General features: G+C 51.7%; 1 protein-coding gene across 1 annotated transcript in view; it reads right to left on the bottom strand.

Moving 5' to 3' along the window:
• GNA13 (G protein subunit alpha 13) overlaps positions 1–24,906 on the bottom strand; it is a 48,256-nt gene extending 23,350 nt beyond the window's left edge. Inside the window, exons 1-2 of the mRNA XM_077460669.1 lie at positions 24,596–24,906; positions 12,301–12,527 (exon numbers count right to left, since the gene is read on the bottom strand). Of these exons, the coding sequence (XP_077316795.1) occupies positions 12,301–12,527; positions 24,596–24,878 (510 nt within the window). The 5' untranslated portion in view covers positions 24,879–24,906. The remainder of the gene's footprint in view (positions 1–12,300; positions 12,528–24,595) is intronic.
• Between the last annotated feature and the right edge of the window lie 500 nt (positions 24,907–25,406).

The following is a 25,406-nucleotide window of genomic DNA, read 5'->3' as shown; positions in this document are numbered from 1 at the left end:
ATGGTGGGAACCCCTCATAATGGGCACAGCGGGTGTACAGACCCGGGAACTCAGCACAGGGATGGTGGGAACCCCTCATAATGGGCACAGCGGGTGTACAGACCCGGGAACTCAGCACAGGGATGGTGGGAACCCCTCATAATGGGCACAGCGGGTGTACAGACCCGGGAACTCAGCACAGGGATGGTGGGAACCCCTCATAATGGGCACAGCGGGTGTACAGACCCGGGAACTCAGCACAGGGATGGTGGGAACCCCTCATAATGGGCACAGCGGATGTACAGACCCGGGAACTCAGCACAGGGATGGTGGGAACCCCTCATAATGGGCACCATGAGAGGTAAAATCAATGCAAAATTTCAGTGAATCAATTTATTTTTAGATTTATTTTTTCACCAGGACCTGCGCCGACATCGAAGCTGTGGCCCCCCCCTAAAAACTCCTGTCCACAGCACTTCAGGACTAGTATGGGGTCCATCAAAAAAACACAAACACTTGAGTCGAATCTTGGATCGAGAATTATAAAAAAAAAAAAAAGCTCTAGTATATACAGGAAGTGACAGAGAAGTGTCACATGTTCTGGACACCACATGCCGGGTCCCTGAAGCTCTGCCACACACGGGGTCCCTGGACTGAGAGGTCAGGTGATTGTTTGTCAAACATTTATCAGCATCTTATCACAGGGCACAATGTAGAAACAGACAATAGAGCTCGGGGGTGGGGAGAGTTGGACTTACAAATACAGCTAAAGATCCTGAAGTGTAATGTACACAGAACAGCTTCCAATCCACCCCAAAAATAAATAAAATGCCCTTTTGGAGACCCAATGAAAGCTGTGCATTTCCTGATCACAGGACCCTTTTCTTGATTCCTATATGAAAAAAATAAGAGCACCCCAACCCCCACCCTTCCTTTAGACAAGCACGCTCCTCCTTGCTTTTAGCTGTATTCTGCCTGTCAGTCTAAGAGACTAACCAAGTCAGTAATGAGCAGGCGGGGTTAGTAGGGAGGAGCATGCACATCTAAAGGGACACCAAGGATGCGTTTTTTTATATAACAGTGGACAGGAGCACAGCGATTGACATCACCTCCAATGTTCACACAAACATCACAAAGGACTGATGGTACATAAAGCTTGGGGGGGGGGGGGGGGTTCCAGATCAGGAGGAGGAGAGGGAAAGGATAATGTCTCCAATACAAAGAAATGACAGACCAGGCCCCTCCCACCTTCCAGTATCTCCCGTACAAATGACAGACCAGGCCCCTCCCACCTTCCAGTATCTCCCGTACAAATGACAGACCAGGCCCCTCCCACCTTCCAGTATCTCCCGTACAAATGACAGACCAGGCCCCTCCCACCTTCCAGTATCTCCCGTACAAATGACAGACCAGGCCCCTCCCTCCTTCCAGTATCTCCCGTACAAATTACAGACCAGGCCCCTCCCACCTTCCAGTATCTCCCGCACAAATGACAGACCAGGCCCCTCCCACCTTCCAGTATCTCCCGCACAAATGACAGACCAGGCCCCTCCCACCTTCCAGTATCTCCCGCACAAATGACAGACCAGGCCCCTCCCACCTTCCAGTATCTCCCGCACAAATGACAGACCAGGCCCCTCCCACCTTCCAGTATCTCCCGTACAAATGACAGACCAGGCCCCTCCCTCCTTCCAGTATCTCCCGTACAAATGACAGACCAGGCCCCTCCCTCCTTCCAGTATCTCCCGTACAAATGACAGACCAGGCCCCTCCCTCCTTCCAGTATCTGCCGTACAAATGACAGACCAGGCCCCTCCCACCTTCCAGTATCTGCCGTACAAATGACAGACCAGGCCCCTCCCACCTTCCAGTATCTCCCGCACAAATGACAGACCAGGCCCCTCCCTCCTTCCAGTATCTCGCGTACAAATGACAGACCAGGCCCCTCCCTCCTTCCAGTATCTCGCGTACAAATGACAGACCAGGCCCCTCCCACCTTCCAGTATCTCCCGCACAAATGACAGACCAGGCCCCTCCCACCTTCCAGTATCTCCCGTACAAATGACAGACCAGGCCCCTCCCTCCTTCCAGTATCTCCCGTACAAATGACAGACCAGGCCCCTCCCTCCTTCCAGTATCTCCCGTACAAATGACAGACCAGGCCCCTCCCTCCTTCCAGTATCTGCCGTACAAATGACAGACCAGGCCCCTCCCACCTTCCAGTATCTGCCGTACAAATGACAGACCAGGCCCCTCCCACCTTCCAGTATCTCCCGCACAAATGACAGACCAGGCCCCTCCCTCCTTCCAGTATCTCGCGTACAAATGACAGACCAGGCCCCTCCCACCTTCCAGTATCTCCCGTACAAATGACAGACCAGGCCCCCCCACCAGTCACACTGCAGGCAGATTATAACAGAGCGGTGTACCTGCTGCAACTCCTTTCGGTGTCCGATGACAGGCAGGGAAGACCTGTTACTGAAGTACTGCAGAGAAAAATAAGGCGTACCAGATAGGGCTGCATTGTGTGGCAGAGCTGTATAAATCTCAGGTCTGGATGGACAGAAATACAAATCCTTTGCCAGGAAATCAGCTCCTGTGTATGTGGGGAGTTCAGCTTGAAGTGGATGCCCAGATGGTGGCATTTATGTCTGCTGGGCACCCCGAGGATGCCGTTGGCAATGAAGAAGACATTGTCCTTGGAGGGGTGTTATGGCTGTTCCCTGGAGACAGATAATTGGGGGGGGGGGGGGGGGTGCAGCTGTCATGACAGGTTCCCTTTATTGCGGAGGATGGGGAGGACAGGTGTACACTCAGCCTTCTGTATATGAACAGTGTGCCTATTGTCTGCAGACATGTGACATGACACACTGGACCGCCGCCCAATCAGAGATCAGGACAGTGATGACACGGCAACCACTATCATCAAATTATGGGATGGATCACCAAGCCTGGCTGCACACTATGGTTATTTTCCATCACCCCAGCAAGAGATCACAACACTAACCCAAGAGATGTCAGTACAGCTATCCCCTCCCCCGCCATGCCATTGTGTGGTGAGGAACCCCCCCCCCTCGCCGATTGACTGCTGGCTTCCCAGCATATTGGTGTGATCACACATCACATATTTAGATATAATACCAAACAACCCCCCCCCCCCCCCCACTTACCTGAACCCGGTCTTTCCAGCGACGAGCACAGCAGCTCCAGACAGCGTCTCGGGTCCTGATTGGATAGATTGATAGCAGTGGGAGCCAATTGCTGCGCTGCCATGAATTCCAACGAAGCGGGAGCCAGGGGGCGGGGCCGAGTCCTGCTGCCTGTGGCAATAGATGCAGCAGAACAGAGCGTGCCCGCAAGTGTGCCCCCGAGGGAGAGTGGCTCTTTAATGGGGCACTTAAGAGGAGGGGCCAGGAGTGACACTGAGGGACCCCAGAAGAGGAGGACCGGGGCCACTTTGTGCAAAACCAACTGCACAGGAGGAGACAAGTACGACCTTTTTAAACACTTTAGTTATCCTTTAAGCTTGGAGGGTTCTTTACTGTAAGAGCAGCAAGGATGTGAATTCCCTTCCACAGAAATATTAAATAATCACCTGAATGACCAAAACATACAGAGATATACAATAATACTGACATATAATCACACACATAGGTTGGACTTGTGGCTTTTTTCAACCTCCCCGCACATGTTTGGGAGTGATGTCATCATGGCTCCGCCAATCAAACAGCAGCTGCCTGCGAACCCAGAAGGAAGGCTGGGTGAAGACGGAAGGCCTGTCAGCGCCCCACTGGAGGGCTTCGTTTTCAGGTAACTTTCATTATGCGATGCAGAAGTGCATGACGACATTTGCAGGGAGGTTTTTTTTTTTTGCAGTTTACTACGGCTTTAAAAAGTGCCGCTATGCTGCGCCCGAGCAACAAAAACACTGCTTAAAGCGGAGTTCCACCCAAAAAATGAACTTTTGCTTTAAGCACTCCTTACCCCCTTACATGCCACATTTGGCATGTCATTTTTTTTTTTTTTTGGAGGAGGGCTTCCTTTCCCACTTCCGCCCAGGGACCAAGGAGACTCCTCCTTTCGCCTTAGGCGGCCCCTCCCTCTAGGCCAGTGGTCTCCAAACTGCGGCCCGGAGGCCAGATGTGGCCCTTTGCTTGCTTTTATCCGGCCCTCGGGACACCATTTCATCAACCGATACTAACATTGAGGTAAAATTCCTCACAATGACACCAACAATGGGGGACAATTTTGTTACCATGTCACCAAAATGGGGCAGTTTCTCTCAATGACACCAACAATGGGGCCCCAATTACTTCCGATGAAACAAACGACGGGGCATTATTTTTTCCCAGTGACGTCGGGACCTTTTCACTGACCGCTGTCCGGCCCTCGTAAAGTCTGAAGGACTGTAAACTGGCCCTTTGTTTATAAGAGTTTGGAGACCCCTGGTCTAGGCGAACCCCTGGGACACGTGACCGGTCCCAGGAGATCGCCTATCCACTCGGAGCGCAGCTCGCGCATGCGCCGTGCCCAACCGTGAAGTCGAAAGCTGTCACGGCCAATTGCCCAGAGTGCCAATGGAGGTGCCGGCGGAGAGAAGCGACGCTCCGTTCGGCCGCATCGCTGGACCGTGGAACAGGTAAGTGTGTTTATTGAAAAAAAGTCAGCAACTACACTTTTAACAAACATAAAAGGCCTGGAACTCCACTTCAGAGGGCGGGCCTATTTCTGATACCTCTTTACCGGTTAAAGTCAGTATGTGATAGAAAATGACTTGGAACCTCCAAAAAAAATAAGTGTGTGTGTGTACCTTTTTTTCCCACATTATCCCAATTTGTTTTGGGAAATATGAAGGATGTTACACCAAGTAAATATATACCCAGCATGTCACATTAAAATTATACACATTTATGGAATGGTGACAAAACTATAGTAGTTTCACCCAAAAGTGGAACTTCCGCTTTAAGGACTCCTGACATGCCACAAGTGGCATGTTATTTTGGGGGGTACCTAGGTTTTGACAGGTACCCAGCACCCCACTTCCAGCCAGGCCACCTAGGCGACTCGAGCAGACGTTCTCCTCTGCCCCTCCCTCTAATCTGCCGGGATACGTCACGGGTCCCAGAAAATTGCTCAGCCATTCAGAACGCTCAGCGCGACTCGCACCAGACTGAAGCCACAAGCTGCCACAGCTGGGTGCCACCACTAGTGATGCCAGGGGAGAGAACCGAGGCTTTGGGGGCAGGGGCCATGGGACAGGTGAGTGTATTTAAAGTCAGCAGATATTTTTTGTAGCTGTTGACCGACAGAAACGACTGGAATTTAGCTTTAAAATTTTAAAAGGTTTACCCGTTAGTTACAGAGGAGAAGAAATGGGGTCATAAAAAAATAAATAAAAAAAAAAACATTTCTGATCACTTTTATTACTGTCCCAAGAAATGTAAACATCCCCTGTGACAGCAATAGGTGGTGACAGGTCCTATTTATGGGGAGATCCGGGGTCTATACTGAATGTAAACATCCCCTGTGACAGCAATAGGTGGTGACAGGTCCTATTTATGGGGAGATCCGGGGTCTATACTGAATGTAAACATCCCCTGTGACAGCAATAGGTGGTGACAGGTCCTATTTATGGGGAGATCCGGGGTCTATACTGAATGTAAACATCCCCTGTGACAGCAATAGGTGGTGACAGGTCCTCTTTATGGAGGGTGGACTTTATTTCAATAAATAGTAAAAAAAGGCTTGATTTAACCATTTGCCGGCCAGCCGCCGTATAGCTCTAATGTGCAAACTGCTATAGGTGTCCGTCGCTTCGTGCAATAAATTCAATGTCCACCGACCACCCACGATTGCGCCACAGAACCAGAACAGGGATCTGTCAATGTAAGCTCCACCGTAATGTCCCGGTCCTGCTAAAAGTTGCTGATAACCGCCACAACTAGTAGAAAAAAAAAAAATCCATAAAATCTATCCCCTATTTTGTAGACGCTAGAACACCTACGCAAATCAATATATATTACACTTATTGCAATTTATTTTTTACCAAAAATATGTAGAATACATATTGGCCTAAACTGATGAAGTGTTTTTTTTTTTTTTTATTGGGATATTATTTAAAGCGGAGGTCCACCCTAAAGTGGAGCTTCCGCTCATTGGAACCCTCCCCCCCTCCGGCGCCACAATTGGCACTGTTCAGGGGGGAGGGGGGGGGGATGCAGGTACCTGTAGAGTACAGGTATCTGCACCCACTTCCGGTGTAGATTCTGCAGAAGCCACGCCCCTTTCCTGCAGAATCTACGCCCCTTTCCGTAGGTCCCCCGCTGTCTGCTGGGAAACACACGGATCCCAGAGACAGCGGGGACCATCCTTATTGCGCAGTGCGACTCGCGCATGCGCAATAGGGAACCGGGAAATGAAGCCGAAAGGCTCCACTTCCTGATTCCCATACCCAAGATGGCAGCGGCAGCACCCGAGAGACGATCCAGAGATCGGCTTCGGGTGCCGACATCGCGGGCGCGCTGGGCGGGTAAGTGTCATTATTTTAAAAGTCACCAGCTGCAGTATTTGTAGCTGCTGGCTTTTTTTTTTTTTTTTTTTAAACGGCGGACTCCCGCTTTAAGAGTATAAAAAAAAAAAAAAAAAAATATAAAAAAAAAAAAAAGTTTAAAATAGTTTTTTGTTTATAGTGCAAAAAATAAACTGCAGAGGTGATCAAATACCAAAAGAAAGCTCTATTTGTGGGGAAAAAAATAAAATAAACACGGACATCAATTTTATTTGGGTACAGCGTCGGTATAATTGTCAGTAAAAGTAAAGCAGTGCCGAACTGCAAAAAATGGCCTGGTCACCAAAGGGGGTAAAACATTCCGGGGGCTGAAGTGGTTAAATCGACTCGATCCTCCTCCTCCTCCCAGTCCCGTTCACTTTAATGTGGACGGCTGGTATTTCATCAGTGACACAACAAGGTGAGGGACATGGCGGCAGCAGGTGATTGGACGCCCGCTAACAGGTGCTGCCATGACGGATCTGAAATGACAGGTTCTCTTTAAGACGCCTTTCACACTGTAGGCGTTTTTCCAGGCGATACAGCGCTGAAAATAGCGCCTGAAAAAAGTGGCTCCATTCACTCCAGTGTGAAAGCCCGAGGGCAGTGTGAAAGCCCGAGGGCAGGGACTTTCACAGCCAGCAGCTTCTTTGGAGCGGTGAACTCACCGCTGCTTCCCCATTGAAATCAATGGGGCAGCGCTGCGATACCGCCAGCAAAATGCCACTCTGGCAGCATTTTGCAGGCGGATTTAACCCGTTTTCGGCCACTAGTGGGGATAGATAGATCGATTATATATTTAAAAAAAAAAAAACACACACACACACTTTCCTCAGTTTAGGCCGATACATAATATACTTCCCCCCCAAATATTGCATTAAGCGTTTGATTGGTTTGCGCAAAAGTTAGTGTTTACAAAATGGGGGATAGATTTATGGAATTTAAATATTTTTTGTTTGCTTTACTAGTAATGGCGGCGATCAATTTTTATCACGACTGCGACATTGTGGCGGACAAGCCACATGTTTTTTTTAAACACATTTTTGGAACCATTGTCATTTATGCAGCAATCGGTGCTATACAAATGAACTGATTCCTGTGTACTGTGACACTGGCAGTTAAGGGGTTAACCACTAGGGGGCAGTGTAGTGGTTATGTCCTGGGGAGTGATTCTAACAGTGGGGGGGCGTGGCTACGTGTGACATCACTGATCTCAGCTCCCCGATCATAGGGAGCAGAGCTCAGTGTCATTAGGCAGAACAGGGAGATTCTTGTTTGTATCGGCATCTCCCCGTTCTTCCTCTCCGTGAGGCGATGGCAGGTGTCCCCACAGCGATAGAGTCTGCAGGAGCCGCAACCCGACTTATGGAGGTGCCGGCCGTGTCATTCTGCCAACGTACATCGGCATGCGTTAGTCGGTAACCGGTTAAAAATCTCCATACATTTAAAAAATAAATTAAAATATTTCTACAGGTTGCATGTGTGGTTTGAACGTTTTCATATGCGGCGCTAGTCACGTATGCTTTCGCTTCTGCCTTCATATTTTACCCCCCCCCCCTTTACACAAATAAAAGTCACTTTTAGTCCTATTAAAAGGAATGTAAACATCCCTTGTAATAGAAAAAAAAGCATGACAGGTCCTCATATATGAGATCAAAAAGACTTCACATCTCATATACACAAAAAAAAAAAAAAGTGTAATTTAATGGAAAAAATTAAATAAAAAAGGCCCTTTAAGAGCTGTGGGTGGGGGGTGACGTTTTGACGTCTCTTCCGCCCTACAATGATATGGAGACGGCTGGGGCCCCATCTTCCCCTCACTCGTCTCCATAACCAGCAAGTGAGGCGCGATCGCCCCCGCCGACTGCTCCAGTAAGCGGCGGCGGGCACAGGATCGCGGTGGGAGCCCTCTCCTGCCGCTGATAAAAGTGATCTTGCGGCGAATCCTCCGCAGAGACCACTTATCTTAAACTGGACTGCCTACTGAAAAAAGGATACTGGGGGAGCTACCTGCTGCCATAACGACAATAGCCTCCTTCCAACTACCGATGTATAATGAAGGTGGGCGGTCCGGAGCGGTTAAAGGCGAAGTTCACCTTTTAATATCAAGACCGTCTGCTCTCGAGCTCCCTCGTCACCACCTCCCATGCTTGCCTCTAATCTCTCCGCTTATCTCCTACTCCATTAGCTTTTAGACAATCCCTGAAAACCCTTCTCTTCAGGAGAAGCCTACCCCACCCCCACCTAACAACTGTACTTTCATTTTATCAGTTCATCCCCCACAGTTATTACCTTTTGTCCCCACCTGACCCTCCCTTCTAGATTGTAAGCTTTAATGATCAGGGCCCTCTGATCCCTCCTGTATTGATTTCTAAAGTGCTGCACAAACTGTTGGCGCTATATAAAGCCATAATTGTATTATTATTAACAACCTTTTATAGTAGATGGTGGGGGGGGGGGGGGGGGGAGGGGAACTTGCACATTGATTGTTTTCTCTGCAGCCTGTAAAGCATTGCACCCGCGATCAGCAGAGTGCAATGCCAGGATCCTGCAGACTCAGCACACCGTCTGCCGTACATCAGTCTTGCAGTTCACAACATCTCCATGTGGACGGCGTCCCATATCGCCATGCTATTTTTAAATTTTGACAGCAAGTGTGGGAAGAAGATTCCCCGCCCACTGTCACCGAAGTGCCCCGCCCACTGTCACCGGGAAGGGGGAGAGGAGGGTAGGACCTGGGACATGTAATATGTTCCAAAGGTGAACTTATCCTTTAACTACTTCATCTCCGGACCCCCTCCCATAACAGGCCATTATTTTGCCATTCAGCACCGCGTTACTTTAACCTCTTGCTGACATACTTCGGCAGGTTGGCTCTCCTGCACATGCCTGCGGGGAGGCTAGCGGGCGGGAGGGTGCCCGCTAACTCGATGTCCGCTGGCGACCTGCGATCGGTGTACAAAATGTAATAAATCTATCCCCTATTTTGTAGACGCCATTACTTTTGCACAAACCAATACGCGCTTACTGCGATTTTTTTTCAAAAAATATGTTCTAGAATACATAATGACCCTAAACTGATGGAGATTTTTTATTTTTTTATTCTTTTGGGTGGGAATTCTTTCAAAGAGCAAAAAAACAAACCTAAAGAAAGCTCAATTTGTGGGGAAAAAAACAAAAAAAAAAACAAATTTTTTTGGGGTACAGCGTGATGTGCCACGCAATTGTCAGTTAAAGTGACAAAGGGCCCGTCATTAAACCACCTCAATACCCGGCCATAGTAAAAGGACATCCTTGACTTGGGGGGGGGAACATCTGAATGATGCCTGCAGCTAGAGGCTTCAGATATTCTTTGCAGCGATTCTGTGCGCGATAAGAACGATCATATCGGCAGTTCTGGTGCTTCTCCGGGTTCTCCCGTGCCATCGGGGCCCCGAAGAAAGAATCGGCCCGTGCCAGATGAGGACGATAGAGATTTGCGGTGACCAGTCATCTCTATGACAGTCGGACGTGACATAACTCCACAAATCGTGGCTGTAAGAGATCGGTAAATAGTTTTTTCCCTGCGATCTCATGCTTTCCAGCCTGGAGGAGAGATGCAGGGTCGAAAAAGAAAGAAAGAAAGAAAGAAAGAAAGAAAGAAAGAAAGAAAGAAAGAAAAGAAAGAAAGAAAGAAAGAAAGAAAGAAAGAAAGAAAGAAAGAAAGAAAGAAAGAAAGAAAGAAAGAAAGAGAAAAAAGAAAGAAAGAAAGAAAGAAAGAAAGAAAGAAAGAAAGAAAAGAAAGAAAGAAACCTGTCATGTGGTTCAAAATGCATCCAATTTGCATATATGTGTACAGAGCCTACAGGCCGTACACACTAGGGGTGCAATGGATCATCACCGTGATCTGAATGGGTCACCCTCGCTCGGATCGGCACACGCTGCGATCTCGGCCTTCGAACGAAGCCGCGGCCTTTCCAAGCAGCGACCATCTTGGTGCACCCGTCGGCGTTTACAATGCGATTGCTCCGTCAAATGATGGAGTGATCATTTGTAAACAAACTGGTCTCATGACGACGCCGGTTCCTCTCCCCTCTGTGTACAGATATGTACAGTGGAGGGGAGAGATCAGATTGAAGCAGCGCTGTGGGCTGCATCTGTAGTGCCCACAGTGGTGCTCTGTGACAATTGCAGTCACAGCCATCCCCGGTAATACCCAGCCATGCTCAGCCAATATTACAGTGGGGGAGATTGTGGATATTACAGTGGGGGAAGATTGTGGATATTACAGTGGGGACTATATGGTGGTGGAATTTTCACAGGTTTTTGCAAATTCAATTATTTGCTGATCCGAAAAATAATCCAATCCGTGACTCTGATCCGAGGAACGATCCGTTGCACCCCTAGTACACAGACAATCCGCTGATTATCGGATCGTTAGTACGGTGCTTTCAACAGCCAATTATGGGGTTTTTTCGCCCAACAAAAGCTGGATGTGCAGACTATAAAATGTGTCACATGAGAACGCAATGTCCGTTTGTACGACAAGACTACGCATCACCATAAAACGAAAGAATAGATACAAAAAAACTATTCAACACGACGTCACTTCTGAAGTTGTATTCTGTCGTACGAGAATTCTATTGTGAGTAACTTTCACTTTCCACATGAAAACAGCATGCCACAAAACCACGGACCAACGGCCGTCCGAAAATCTCATTGTGTGGATGAGGCTTAAATCATCCCCATTCATCCATCACCAGAACAAGCGAACCCCAACTCCAAATACACATGGGAGGACACCCCCCACGCACGCGCACACACCCAGGCAGAGCCCACCAGAAGACACACCCACGCAGAGCCCGCACATATAATTCAGCACATCCAATGAGAGTTCACTGGAGCGTCACAAAAGATGTTTCAGAGTGGAGGTCATCCCTTCACAATGAGAAACGCACAACCTCCATCAGACAGGTCTATGCACAAAGTGCTTACCAGGCACAATGCCACCTTCAGGTGCCACAGTAGACACCGATTAGCCCTCCTCCTGATGCTAAACTCTGGATCGAAAAATCTCGCACTCTTCTGGTGCCAGGAGATGCATAACAATACCAACACCACAGGCTCCCCTAATCCAGAGCATGAGGACGGACGGGAGGGGGGAGATCGTATAGCCAATTCCACACTCTACAATCGGTGATTATCAATGGGCAGGGTGAAATGGTCACTCAGGCGCATTAAAGGGCAGGTTCACCTTTTCCCAAAATATTGTAAAGATGGAACTCACACATCCTCACTGCTGCATTGCACCTTCCACCAGCCATCTCCCACCTCCCTCTCCAGCCAGATTAATGGGCATTGCATAGTGCCAGAAGCTGTGCAACAGTGCAATATGAGTCACCTGACTCCACTGACCAATGAGAATCCTCGTGGCATTACTTTTTTAGGAACTCTCATGGAAGAACTTCTCGTTGTGGTCAGTGCTGACCAGGAGGGCTCACCCTTGCTCACATTATGCGGTTATACAGCCTCAGGCACTGTGTAGTGCAGGTTTGAAGTGCTGGACAAAGAGGGGTATCACATTAGCTGCATGTAGAGGGGGGGGGGGGGGGGGGGGAGGGGCACAGTGCATTAGCTCACTTATTGATGAACAAACTCTTAAAACATTTGGGGGTTGAACCTCCTGAGATGAAGTTGCATTCTTGTAGTGCAAGCTTCACATTCACACAACAGGGGCTACATGTGATCACACCAACCAATACCCCACAATTCTGTGTTAAGAACCACCTTCTTACCAGCTGGAATTCTCGGCGTCGGTCGTATGCATGCTGAATGCCGCTATCCGCCCATAATGCCTTTATACACGACAAGTGTGTGAGGAAAATGTGCGTCTCCACCATTCCCTGAACTACCATGGCTGAGCGCGTGTCAAACGCCATCATCACTTCTCCATGTTTCTGATTGGACAAGTTCCCCCAGGGGATGTGCAGCTTTTCACGGGCGTCCACCAGCACTCGGATACCTGAAAAGACAGAAGGGGGTGGGGGGGGGGGTCAGTACTTCCGATACACCAAATGACAAGTCCACTTGTGTCCCCTCATAAAATATTTGTTTCAGCACAGCGATGGGGATGGGAACACCCCCCATCCAACAATGCACAGAGCATCCAACAATGCACATAGCACAGCAATGGGGGTGGGAACACCCCCCATCCAACAATGCACAGAGCACAGCAATGGGGGTGGGAACACCCCCCATCCAACAATGCACAGAGCACAGCAATGGGGGAGTGCCCTGTATTACAGTATTGAAGTGGTGAAACAATAAGTTTACTTTTTAAATCTAAATTCCAGCTCCCCTACGTATTAATATACAATCACCACTAGGGTTGTCCTGATACAGACATTAGTATCAGTGCCGATACGGAGCATTTTCCCGAGTACTTGTATTCAGGTAAATGCTCTGATGCTTAATCCGATACCTGGACAGTCAGGGATGATCGGTGCGGCACTGGGGAGGAGTTACAATCACAGATTTCCCTGTATACATTTCAATAAAGCAGCCGACAGCCTCTTCTCCTCCCTCAAACTGCTTTATTGAAATGTATACAGGGAGACCGGTGGGTCACGTGAGCAGCGCACCGAGCATGGCTTATTTTTATAAAACACAGACACAGGGGCACATAGTATTAAACAGGTACAATGGTATAAAACATTAAGGCCCCTTTCACACGGGGTGGATCAGTAATGATCCGCTCGCTCAGTGGGGATCGCTCCGTTGTCCCCGCTGAGCCGGCTGCGGACAGGGCGATCTCCGCACACTGTGCAGGGACCGCCCTGTCAGCTCTCATCTATGGGGGGATCGTATGAGCACAGACCGTCTGTCCGTGTTCATCCGATCCGCTCTGCAGACAGATAGAAAAATAGGATTTTCCTCCGTCTGCAGAATCGGACAATAGCGGGTATCTGCGGATGTTTATCCGCACACACCCGCTGTCCCATAGGGATGCATGTATGTCCGCATTTCATCAGCAAACGGATGGATGAAATACGGACTTACTGTCCGCATGTGTGAAAGGGGCCTAACTGAAACTTCAGCAGCAAGAGGGGGAAGGGGGCAGGCACAGAGGAGTGACAGGAGAGCTGCGGATGACGGAGGCACAAACTGACCATGGTGTCAGGGCTCAGCAGCCATGATATACTGTGGTCAGTTTACGGGGGGGGGGGGCATAGCCAGGTATTTTAGGCGTTACAGGGGGCCAAATTACACAAATTAGCACTGTGCTTTATAACATGCTTTAAGGAATGTACTTTTATAGAGAAAATAAAAAAAAAAAAAAAAAAAAACACACACACCTTTCTATTTATCCTAAACAGCCCTTACCAAAGCATCCAGCTCGTTTTATATAAACAAAAATATACTGTTTTCCTGGATGTGAAAATGTTAAGACACAGGAAGGAGTTAAGACACAGGATAGATCATTTGGCAGAGTGTGCAGGAGCTGAGCGATCAGATAAGAGCCTGTGTGGATAGAGCTATAGTATTGAAAAACACAAGTATGTCCTGGGTTCTGTAAACAATCTGATTGTACAATCTTTTACATCCATCATCTATGTAATACAAGGGCCTGCCTGATTGTACAATGTAATGGGAAGGCCCACCTATCTATCCAATCTCTCCTTGAGATTTACCAAAGCAATGTATAGCCACCTGAACTGAGGGTCAGCTCAGGAGGGACTCAGCTGTCACATTCCCGCATGCTTTTTTTGGAGCACTTGCCATGCATATAAGGCAGGCCGTATGCCTGAATGGGCTTCCCTACACGCAATCACCCCAAAGACACTCCAGAACTTTTTTCTAGAGCGGAGTGTGGCTTTTTTTTTTCTGTGCTCTTTTGTTGCATTTGCAGCATGCTTCTGAAACAAGCAAAGCGCGCATTTGCCGTGTAGTTTGCCATGCATTTGGAAACGCACAGATGTTAACAGAGCCTCATTGTTCTTGTGTAAAATACACCAATTTCACTTTCAGGCCTCCATCACTCCTAGAGTACTGGCAGCACACTTTTTTGGCTCGTTTTTCCTGCGACACACATAGATCAGCCTATTCATTTCAAACGGCTGCCCTACACATGGCAAAGTAACTCATGAGACATTTTGGTGCGCTGCGGGGTTGCACTGTGCATTCTGCTGCGTTTGTCGCTCATTCATTCCACATGGAAAAACATGCATTTGGTTCAGAGTTAGTTATGCCGTTAATGGCACCAAAAGTACAACTAGTTAACTTTTAGCTGTATAAAACGGTGGCCATACAGTCTACAATCCGAATACACAATCTCCTTTACCAAGACTATACAATAGGAGGACACACACACACAATCTATCCAATCACTCTGCACCAAATCAGGCAGGCCCTTGCACTACATTGTGCAATCAGATTGTATGGTGAGCTTTAGAGAACCCAGGACACTTCAATACTACATCTCCATCCATATCGCTCAGCTCCTGCACACTCTGCCAAATGAACGATCTGTGGTTGTGCATTTAGTGAGAATGGTAATCACAGATTGCATTGGAAAAAAAGTGCACCTGCAGAGGTGTGTGGGAGTGATCTCCTGGAGGGGGGGGGGAAGCGTGTGTGCTAATCAGGTAAGCTGGTGAACTCCTCCGTGTCCTTAACAGTTTTCACTTCACACAGTCCATCCAGGAAGTAATGGAGAAGTGTTTTTACACAACAAGCTGGACACCGAGGGAAGGGCTGTGTAGGATACAAAGGTTTTAATTCCTGCAACAAAAGGGGTAGATGAATGGTATATTGGTACATATGGAAGGGGGGGGGGGGGGGGGGGGGGTAAACACACACTCTCCATGGTGGGGAGATCAGCAGAGATGCGCTGCGCTGTCTTCCCTCCACCAGGAACTATTTTTGTGATCTGACTTCAGACAGGAAACATTCTCTGCTTGTAATCGGTATTTGATTGCCGCTCTCTTGTAAACACTCAGACCTGATTAAAAGAGCGGGGGTGGCTGCACCATTAACCCTCTACATGCTCAACTGTTAAAGCATTTAGAGAATGTCTGATGAGAACACAGATAGCAACCCAACTGAAGAGAGCCAGCAGAGCACAGGACAGGGCGCAGGGGGAGGGGCCTTGATGGCTGCAGTACAGGGTGCTGGGCACAGGAGGGGCGGACCCCCAGGGCACAGGAGGGGGCGGGGTGAAGTCAGGCAGAGGACCCCCAGCACATACAGGTAGAGGGAACACTGCACAGGGTAATCTGTTGTGGGGACTATAGACGGCAGATCTCAGGGACGCCTGCAGTGACCTCACAGATACAAGTCGATTACTCCGGGCATGGCGAGACACCCAGACTCCCAGAATGCCACCCGCCTCCTACACACAGAAGCTTTATAAATTCTGAATGAGACCCGAGAAGAACTGGCAGGACCAAAAGACAGTCCCAGGCTAACAAATACAAAATCCAACCAAGTCAGCGAAGAGCGCGCTCAGGAGATCAGTTATTGGCCAATTCCGGACAATCCACATACAAGTCTATTTCTCAACACATTCTCTTAGAGAGACAGAATTATGGGGGGTGGGGGGGAGAATATGGCAGGGATAGGAGACCGACCCCACACCACTGGACAGGAGGAGGGGGGGACACCGACCCCACACCACTGGACAGGAGGAGGGGGGGGGGGGGGGGGACACCGACCCCACACCACTGGACAGGAGGAGGGGGGGGGGGGGGGACACCGACCCCACACCACTGGACAGGAGGAGGGGGGGGGGACACCGACCCCACACCACTGGACAGGAGGAGGGGGGGGGGGACACCGACCCCACACCACTGGACAGGAGGAGGGGGGGGGGGGGGGACACCGACCCCACACCACTGGACAGGAGGAGGGGGGGGGGGGGACACCGACCCCACACCACTGGACAGGAGGGGGGGGGGGGACACCGACCCCACACCACTGGACAGGAGGGGGGGGGGGGACACCGACCCCACACCACTGGACAGGAGGGGGGGGGGGGGGGGACACCGACCCCACACCACTGGACAGGAGGGGGGGGGGGGGGGGACACCGACCCCACACCACTGGACAGGAGGGGGGGGGGGGGACACCGACCCCACACCACTGGACAGGAGGGGGGGGGGGGGGGGGGACACCGACCCCACACCACTGGACAGGAGGGGGGGGGGGGGGGACACCGACCCCACACCACTGGACAGGAGGGGGGGGGGGGGGGGACACCGACCCCACACCACTGGACAGGAGGGGGGGGGGGGGGAACACCGACCCCACACCACTGGACAGGAGGAGGAGGGGGGGACACCGACCCCACACCACTGGACAGGAGGAGGAGGGGGGGACACCGACCCCACACCACTGGACAGGAGGAGGGGGGGGGGGACACCGACCCCACACCACTGGACAGGAGGAGGGGGGGGGGGGACACCGACCCCACACCACTGGACAGGAGGAGGGGGGGGGGGGGACACCGACCCCACACCACTGGACAGGAGGAGGGGGGGGGGGGGGGACACCGACCCCACACCACTGGACAGGAGGAGGGGGGGGGGGGACACCGACCCCACACCACTGGACAGGAGGAGGGGGGGGGGGGACACCGACCCCACACCACTGGACAGGAGGAGGGGGGGGGGGGACACCGACCCCACACCACTGGACAGGAGGAGGGGGGGGGGGGGACACCGACCCCACACCACTGGACAGGAGGAGGGGGGGGGGGGGACACCGACCCCACACCACTGGACAGGAGGAGGGGGGGGGGGGGACACCGACCCCACACCACTGGACAGGAGGAGGGGGGGGGGGGGACACCGACCCCACACCACTGGACAGGAACAGGAGGAGACCAACCCCCACACCACTGGACAGGAGGAGGGGGGGGGGGGGACACCAACCCCACACCACTGGACACCGAGGGGACGGGAGGAGGAGGGACACCGACCCCACACCACTGGACACCGAGGGAGCAGGAGGAGACCGACCCCCACACCACCGAGCCCTGGGAGGGGGGTAGGAGGAGACCGACCCCCACACCACCGAGCCCTGGGAGGGGGGTAGGAGGAGACCGACCCCCACACCACCGAGCCCTGGGAGGGGGGTAGGAGGAGACCGACCCCCACACCACCGAGCCCTGGGAGGGGGGTAGGAGGAGACCGACCCCCACACTACCGAGCCCTGGGAGGGGGGTAGGAGGAGACCGACCCCCACACCACCGCACGCCGAGGGGGGAGGAGATTAATCATGCCCTCTGGATGTAAATTCAGGAGACAATTAAACATTTGATGTAAATAAGGGGGGAGGAGAAATGGTGGAGAGGCGGTACAAAGCTGCCGGTGTCATGTTGGTCTCACATGCTGTCAGTGTGCTCTGGATTGCATTTCCTCTTTAACATTCAGTGATTCATAGAGGGGAAGGGGAACTATTTCCATCGGTGATAACTCTGGGGGATTTCTTCCATCTCCTGCAGCTACAGCACTGAACACACCTCAGGCATAACAGAACAGGATTGGTTGTCTCAGGCCCCACAGACTGGAGTGCCGACCACCAACCCGAGATAAAATCAGCAGACAGACAGGTCCTCTTGGATACACAGAGCCCACTCCGCACAGGACATAAAGCTCAGGAGGTCCCCTGTATGTGAATGAGTGTGTCTCCAGCCTGACATCCAATCACAGGGACTCCTGACGTCACATGGTGACTCAACTCGATTCACAACAAACACCAAACAGCCAGAACTGAAAGCGACATACAGAGCGAGGAGAGACCACATCCTGTGTGCTGAGCGCAGCAATGACGCAAACCACACAAACAGCCCCGCGTCCCCATCTCCGCTTCCTGCGAGACCCAGGCCCTGCACATGTTAGAGACACCTCACCGAAGCCATACCAGGGACTCATCACACCAGGGGGGGGGGGGGGAGCTCAACAGGGACAAGCGCCACACCGGGGGGACCATTCATCACACCAGGCTGGATTTTAGGGGGTGCAGCTGTGCAGGCCTCGCGTAATATCAGCACACTATCCTTCAGGAGACAAACCAACATTCTGGGGGCACGGAGGGTGTTGGGCACTTGCGTTTTTGAAAGTTGCTTTCTGTCATGGGGTTCCTATAAACCTTCTGGATTGAACTGTGGGTGCCCCAACCACCCCCCCCAATAATTCTTATGGTGTAGGGAATCGCTGCCACAAATAAATATATATATATACATCTCTGAATGATTCCTGTAGCTGCACCCATCATTCAGATATCCCGACTCAAAGTCAAAGGACATCGTATGATGGCCGGCAGGCAGGAAGTGGTTAATAATTAGGTTTATTCAGCATGAACTGGAGCTTAGTTATGTAAAATGAGGATGCGTATTCTGCAATACTTAAATTTTTGGTAAACTCATTCAATGAATCCAAGCTGAGATGACATGCACCGCATTGATGAATTCACAAAATTTTATAGTAACTATGAGATTAAACAAAGTTCAGGAATATTCCTCTATGTACACTACAAACTGTATGACTGAATTAGTTCTGATAATATTTGCAAACAATGTAGCGGACGACTAATGTTTTTCTTCTCTGCCGATAACAATATTTAGAAATCGGGCCTGCCGATGGTCGATTTGCGTAGCCGATAACTTAAGCCAATTTCTCTTTTTTTGGCAGGTGGCAGGGGCAGGCCGCACTGGCAGGCAGGGGCAGGCCGCACTGGCAGGCAGGGGCAGGCCGCACTGGCAGGCAGGGGCAGGCCGCACTGGCAGGCAGGGGCAGGCCGCACTGGCAGGCAGGGGCAGGCCGCACTGGTAGGCTTGACTGAGCCGATTTGTCAGTTTCCGTTACACTACATATAACGGAATGCAGAGACCAGCTGTCAGAATTGACGGCTGAATTCACAGCACGATGTCAGGGGTGGGCGGGGCCCTGCAGCTATCAAACATCAGTCAATGATTGGGCTGCTTAAGAAAGTGGGCGGGGCCACATACACGTAACAGCCCACCCAGATCCTATTGGCTGGTGTTGGATATCTGGGTCCCACCCACCGGACATCACACCGAATTCTGAACAGCTCCTCTCTCTGCATTCGGTTTCACACACTGAGGACAGAGCCGCGGGGGGCGTGAAACCGTCAGCGGGGTGTGGGGGAAGGGAGGTAATCGGCCTATTTTTGCACAAAAACCGGCCAATGCCGATTACTTAAAAAAGTCCAAATATCTGGCCGGCCTCTAATAAAGAGCGCCCGTCATTTCAGATCCATCATGGCAGTGCCTGTTAGCAGGCGTCCAATCACCTGCTGCCTACCTCAGAGGAGGGATGGACTCGGGTGTGTGTGTGTGGTCCCTTCCCTCCAATCAGCTCTCACTGAGCTCTACAGAGTGCAACATCTCCGCTTTCTGAAAGCTCAGACAAGCGGTATACATTTTAGCACTTTGAAGGGCTGTAGAGATAACTGCAGATAAAGAGGTATGACTTCTGTAGGAGGATTTGTACATCCCCTGAGGCCAGTCACTGCACTGGGTATATATGGAGGCTTTACATGGAGGGGAAAAAAAAAAAAAAAAAACACTCAAATCAGCCCCACTAAATCTCATCTTTGAGCCCCTCTCCATCCAGCACTGTGCACAAGAGCAGGCGCTCTCCCTCATTGGCTCCCACTGCTGTCAATCACAGCCAGTGAGGAAGGAGCAGGGCTGAGCCAGGCTCTGGGGGGTCCTCTATAGGTCTTATGGACACACAGAGGTGGCTCAGGAGCGAGCACATGCATGAGCAAGTTGCTTTCTATGGGGCACTCGGCAGGGAGGAGCCATGAGCAGCAGACCCCAGAAGAGGAGTTTGGGAGTTGCTCTGTGCAAAACCATTACAGAGCAGGTAAGTATCACGTGTGTTATTTTCTAAAAATATAACATTATATCCCTTACAATCATCTGACGTCATTATGAAAATTAGTCATAAGTGTCATATACAGATATATAGACAACCCCCCTGCAATACTTGGTACCACAGTAAACCAGCCCCCCCGTACCACTGCCCCACCAGCGCCCCCCCAGTATCGGGGAGGGGGTCTATATAGACACATAGGGGGTGAACCCCCCAGGGGGGGCCATATAGACACATAGGGGTGTGACCCCCAGTATCAGGGAGGGGGGTCCCTATAGATGCATAGGGGTGTGACCCCAGTATCAGGGAGGGGGGTCCCTATAGATGCATAGGGGTGTGACCCCCAGTATGGGGGAGCGGGTCCATATGGGTGTGACCCCCCCCCCCGTATCAGGGAGGGGGTATATATAGACGCATAAGGGTGTGACCCCCCAGTATCGGGGAGGGGGGGTCTATATAGATGCATAGGGGTGTGACCCCCAGTATTGGGGAGGGGGTCTATAGATGTATAGGGGCTCCTGAGTTGGGGTGGTCTATATAGACAAATAGGCGTGAGACCCCCCCCCCCCAATATTGGGGAGGGTGGTCTACATAGGGGCTCCAGAGTCGGTGGTGGTCAATATACACAGGGGTGTGGCCACTATTAGGGGGTGGTCTAGATAGATAGGGTCCAAGTTGGGGTGGTGTATACAGACACATAGGGGTGTGACCCCCAGTATTGGGGAGGGGGTCTATATAGATGCATAGTGGTGTGACCCCCAGTATTGGGGAGGGGTTAGTCTATATAAACAGGGGTGTGACCCCCAGTACTGGGGAGGGGGTCTATATAGACACATAGCGGTGTGACCCCCCCCCCCCCGTATTGGGGAGGAGGGTCTGTATACACATTGGGGTGTGACCCCCCTCAGTATTGGGGAGAGGGTCTATATAGATGTATAGGGGCTCCTGAGTTGAGGGATGGTCTATATAGACACATAGGGGTGTCACCCCCAGTATTGGGGGGTCTATATAAACACATAGGGGTGTGACCCCCCAGTATTGGGGAGGTCTATATAGACACAGGGGTGTGACCCCCCAGTATTGGGGAGGTCTATATAGACACATAGGGGTGTGACCCCCCAGTATTGGGGAGGTCTATATAGACACATAGGGGTGTGACCCTCAGTATTGGGGAGGGGGGTCTATATAGACACAGTGGTGTTGGGGAGGAGGGGGGTCTATAAAGACAGGGGTGTGACCCCCCAGTATTGGGGAGGGGGGTCTATATAGACACAGTGGTGTTGGGGAGGAGGGGGGTCTATAAAGACAGGGGTGTGACCCCCAGTATTGGGGAGGGGGGTCTATATAGACACATAGGGGTGTGACCCCCCAGTATTGGGGAGGAGGGGGGTCTATATAGATGCTCCTTGTTGGGGGTGATCCATATACATGGGGGCATGGCCACTATTGGGGGGGTGGTGTAGGCAGATAAGGCCCAGAGTTGGGGGTGGTCTATATAAACACATATGGGGTGCGACTCCCAGTATTGGGGGGGTCTAGATACATAGGGGTGTGACCCCCCAATATTGGTGGGTCTGTATAGATACATAGGGGTGTGACCCCCCAATATTGGTGGGTCTGTATAGATACATAGGGGTGTGACCCCCCAGTATTGGGGGGGGGTCTTTATAGGAGCTCCTGAGTTGGGGATGGTCCATATACACAGGGGGTGGTGTAGACAGATAGGGCCCGAGTTTAGGGGTGGTCTATGTAAACACATACCGGGTGTGCGAGTATTGGGGATCTATATAGACACATAGGGGTGTGACCCCCCAGTATTGGGGGTCTATACAGGTGCTCCTGAGTTGGGGGTGGTCTAGATACATAGGGGTGTGACCCCCCCGGTATTGGGGAGGGGGGTCCATATAGGTGCTCCTGAGTTGGGGGTGGTCCAGACAGGGCCTGAGTTGGGGGTTGTCCATATAAACACATAGGGGTGTGACCCCCGAGTATTGGGGGAGGGGGTCTATATAGACATAGGGGTGTGACCCCCCAGTATTGGGGGAGGGGGTCTATATAGATGTATAGGGGCTCCTGAGTTGGGGTGGTCTCTATACACGGGGGGTGTGGCCACCATTGGGGGTCTATATAGATGTATAGGGGCTCCTGAGTTGGGGGTAGTCTATATACACGGGGGGTGTGGCCACCATTGGGGGGTCTATATAGACAGATAGGGGTGTGATCCCCCAGTATTGGGGGAGGTTGTCTATATAGATGTATAGGGGCTCCCGAGTTGGGGTGGTCTATATACACAGGGAGTGTGGCCACTATTGGGGGGGGGGTGTATATAGATGTATAGGGGCTCCTGAGTTGGGGTGGTCTATATACACAGGGAGTGTGGCCACTATTGGGGGGGGGTGTATATAGATGTATAGGGGCTCCTGAGTTGGGGTGGTCTATATACACAGGGAGTGTGGCCACTATTGGGGGGGTGTATATAGATGTATAGGGGCTCCTGAGTTGGGGTGGTCTATATACACAGGGAGTGTGGCCACTATTGGGGGGTGGTGTAGGCAGATAAGGCCCAGAGTTGGGGGTGGTCTATATAAACACATATGGGGTGTGACTCCCGGTATTGGGGGGGTCTAGATACATAGGGGTGTGACCCCCAATATTGGGGGGTCTGTATAGATACATAGGGGTGTGACCCCCCAGTATTGGGGAGGGGGTCTATATAGGAGCTCCTGAGTTGGGGATGGTCCATATACACAGGGGGTGGTGTAGACAGATAGGGCCAGAGTTTAGGGGTGGTCTATGTAAACATACAGGGTGTGTGAGTATTGGGGGATCTATATAGACACATAGGGGTGTGACCCCCAATATTGGGGGTCTATACAGGTGCTCCTGAGTTGGGGGTGGTCTAGATACATAGGGGTGTGACCCCCCAGTATTGAGGAGGTGGTCTATATAGACACCATAGGGGTGTGACCCCCCCGGTATTGGGGAGGGGGTCCATATAGGTGCTCCTGAGTTGGGGGTGGTCCAGACAGGGCCTGAGTTGGGGGTTGTCCATATAAACACATAGGGGTGTGAACCCCCGAGTATTGGGGGAGGGGGTCTATATAGATGTATAGGGGCTCCTGAGTTGAGGTGGTCTATATACACAGGGAGTGTGGCCACTATTGGGGGGTCTATATAGATGTATAGGGGCTCCTGAGTTGGGGTGGTCTATATACACAGGGAGTGTGGCCACTATTGGGGGGGTCTATATAGATGTATAGGGGCTCCTGAGTTGGGGTGGTCTATATACACTGGGGGTGTGGCCACCATTGGGGGGTCTATATAGATGTATAGGGGCTCCTGAGTTGGGGTGGTCTATATACACTGGGGGTGTGGCCACCATTGGGGGGTCTATAGACACACATAGGGGTGTGATTCCCCCAGTATTGGAGGAGGCGGTCTATATAGATGTATAGGGGCTCCTGAGTTGGGGGTGGTCTATATAGATGTATAGGGGCTCCTGAGTTGGGGTGGTCTATATACACAGGGAGTGTGGCCACTATTGGGGGGGTCTATATAGATGTATAGGGGCTCCTGAGTTGGGGTGGTCTATATACACTGGGGGTGTGGCCACCATTGGGGGGGTCTATATAGATGTATAGGGGCTCCTGAGTTGGGGTGGTCTATATACACTGGGGGTGTGGCCACCATTGGGGGGGTCTATATAGATGTATAGGGGCTCCTGAGTTGGGGTGGTCTATATACACTGGGGGTGTGGCCACCATTGGGGGGTCTATAGACACACATAGGGGTGTGATTCCCCCAGTATTGGAGGAGGAGGTCTATATAGATGTATAGGGGCTCCTGAGTTGGGGTGGTCTATATACACTGGGGCTGTAGCCACCATTGGGGGGCTCTATATAGACACATAGGGGTGTGATCCCCCAGTATTGGGGGAGGGGTCTATATACACAGGGAGTGTGGCCACTATTGGGGGGGGGGGGGTCTATATGGATGTATAGGGGCTCCTGAGTATATACACTGGGGGTGTGGCCACCATTGGGGGGTCTATATAGGGGCTCCTGAGTTGAGGGTGGTCCATGTACACAGGGGGTGTGGCCACTATTGGGGGGTGTAGACAGGGCCCGAGTTGGGAGTGGGCTATATAAACACACATGGGGTGTGGCCCCCAGGGGCCCCTGTGTCTCACCTTTGATGACGTTGCTGTAGATGGTGGCCCTGAACTCCTCCTTGGCCCTCAGGTCGAAGTCCTGGCCATGGATGATCCTCATCTGTTTGAGGAAGGTGCTCTTGCCGCTCTCCCCGGCCCCGAGGAGGAGGATCTTCACCAGCCGCTTGACATACGTCTTCTCCCGGGAAATGGTCCGGTCTATCTCCTTGGACTTCCTCTGCTGCTCGGCCTCCCGGGTGTTCAGCACACAGTTCGGGAAACAGACGGACAGCACGGAGCGGGACGGCAGGAAGTCCGCCATCTTCCTCTCTACCGAGCCCAGGGAGGAGGCTGTCTGACTGCGTGCGCGGCCCCGAGCACAGAAGAGCGCGCAGCCCCGCCCGGCACGTTCCCGTATGCTGAGTGTGAAACTGTCCCCGTCTGGCGCCATCTTGTCGGGGACCAAATCCAACCAGCGGTAATAGAGCCGACCACATCAATATGGCCGCTGAATGGAGACACTGAGCGCGGCGCGACGGACGTAGGAAGCTCTGACGTCACCGGGTCTATAAAACCTAGCTGAGGGAGGGCGAGCAAAGGGAATGGCGGCCTGTGATTCAGGGGCCACAGGCTTTTATAACACTAACCGCCATGGAAGTGATACACAGGGGCCACAGGCTTTTACAACACTAACCGCCATGGAAGTGATACACAGGGGCCACAGGCTCTTAATAACACAACCCCCCCCCTCACAGAAGTGAAACTCAGGGGGCCACAGGCTCTGTTATAACACAAATCACCACATAGAAGTGATACTCAGGGGCCACAGGCCCTTTTATTGCACAAACCC

The sequence above is a fragment of the Lithobates pipiens genome, unplaced genomic scaffold (genome assembly GCF_037356315.1).
Source record: "Lithobates pipiens isolate NorthernLeopardFrog02 unplaced genomic scaffold, aLitPip1_a1.2 Scaffold_28, whole genome shotgun sequence".
Classification (NCBI taxonomy): Eukaryota; Metazoa; Chordata; class Amphibia; order Anura; family Ranidae; genus Lithobates; species Lithobates pipiens.
This window is presented reverse-complemented; position numbering and strand designations above follow the sequence as displayed.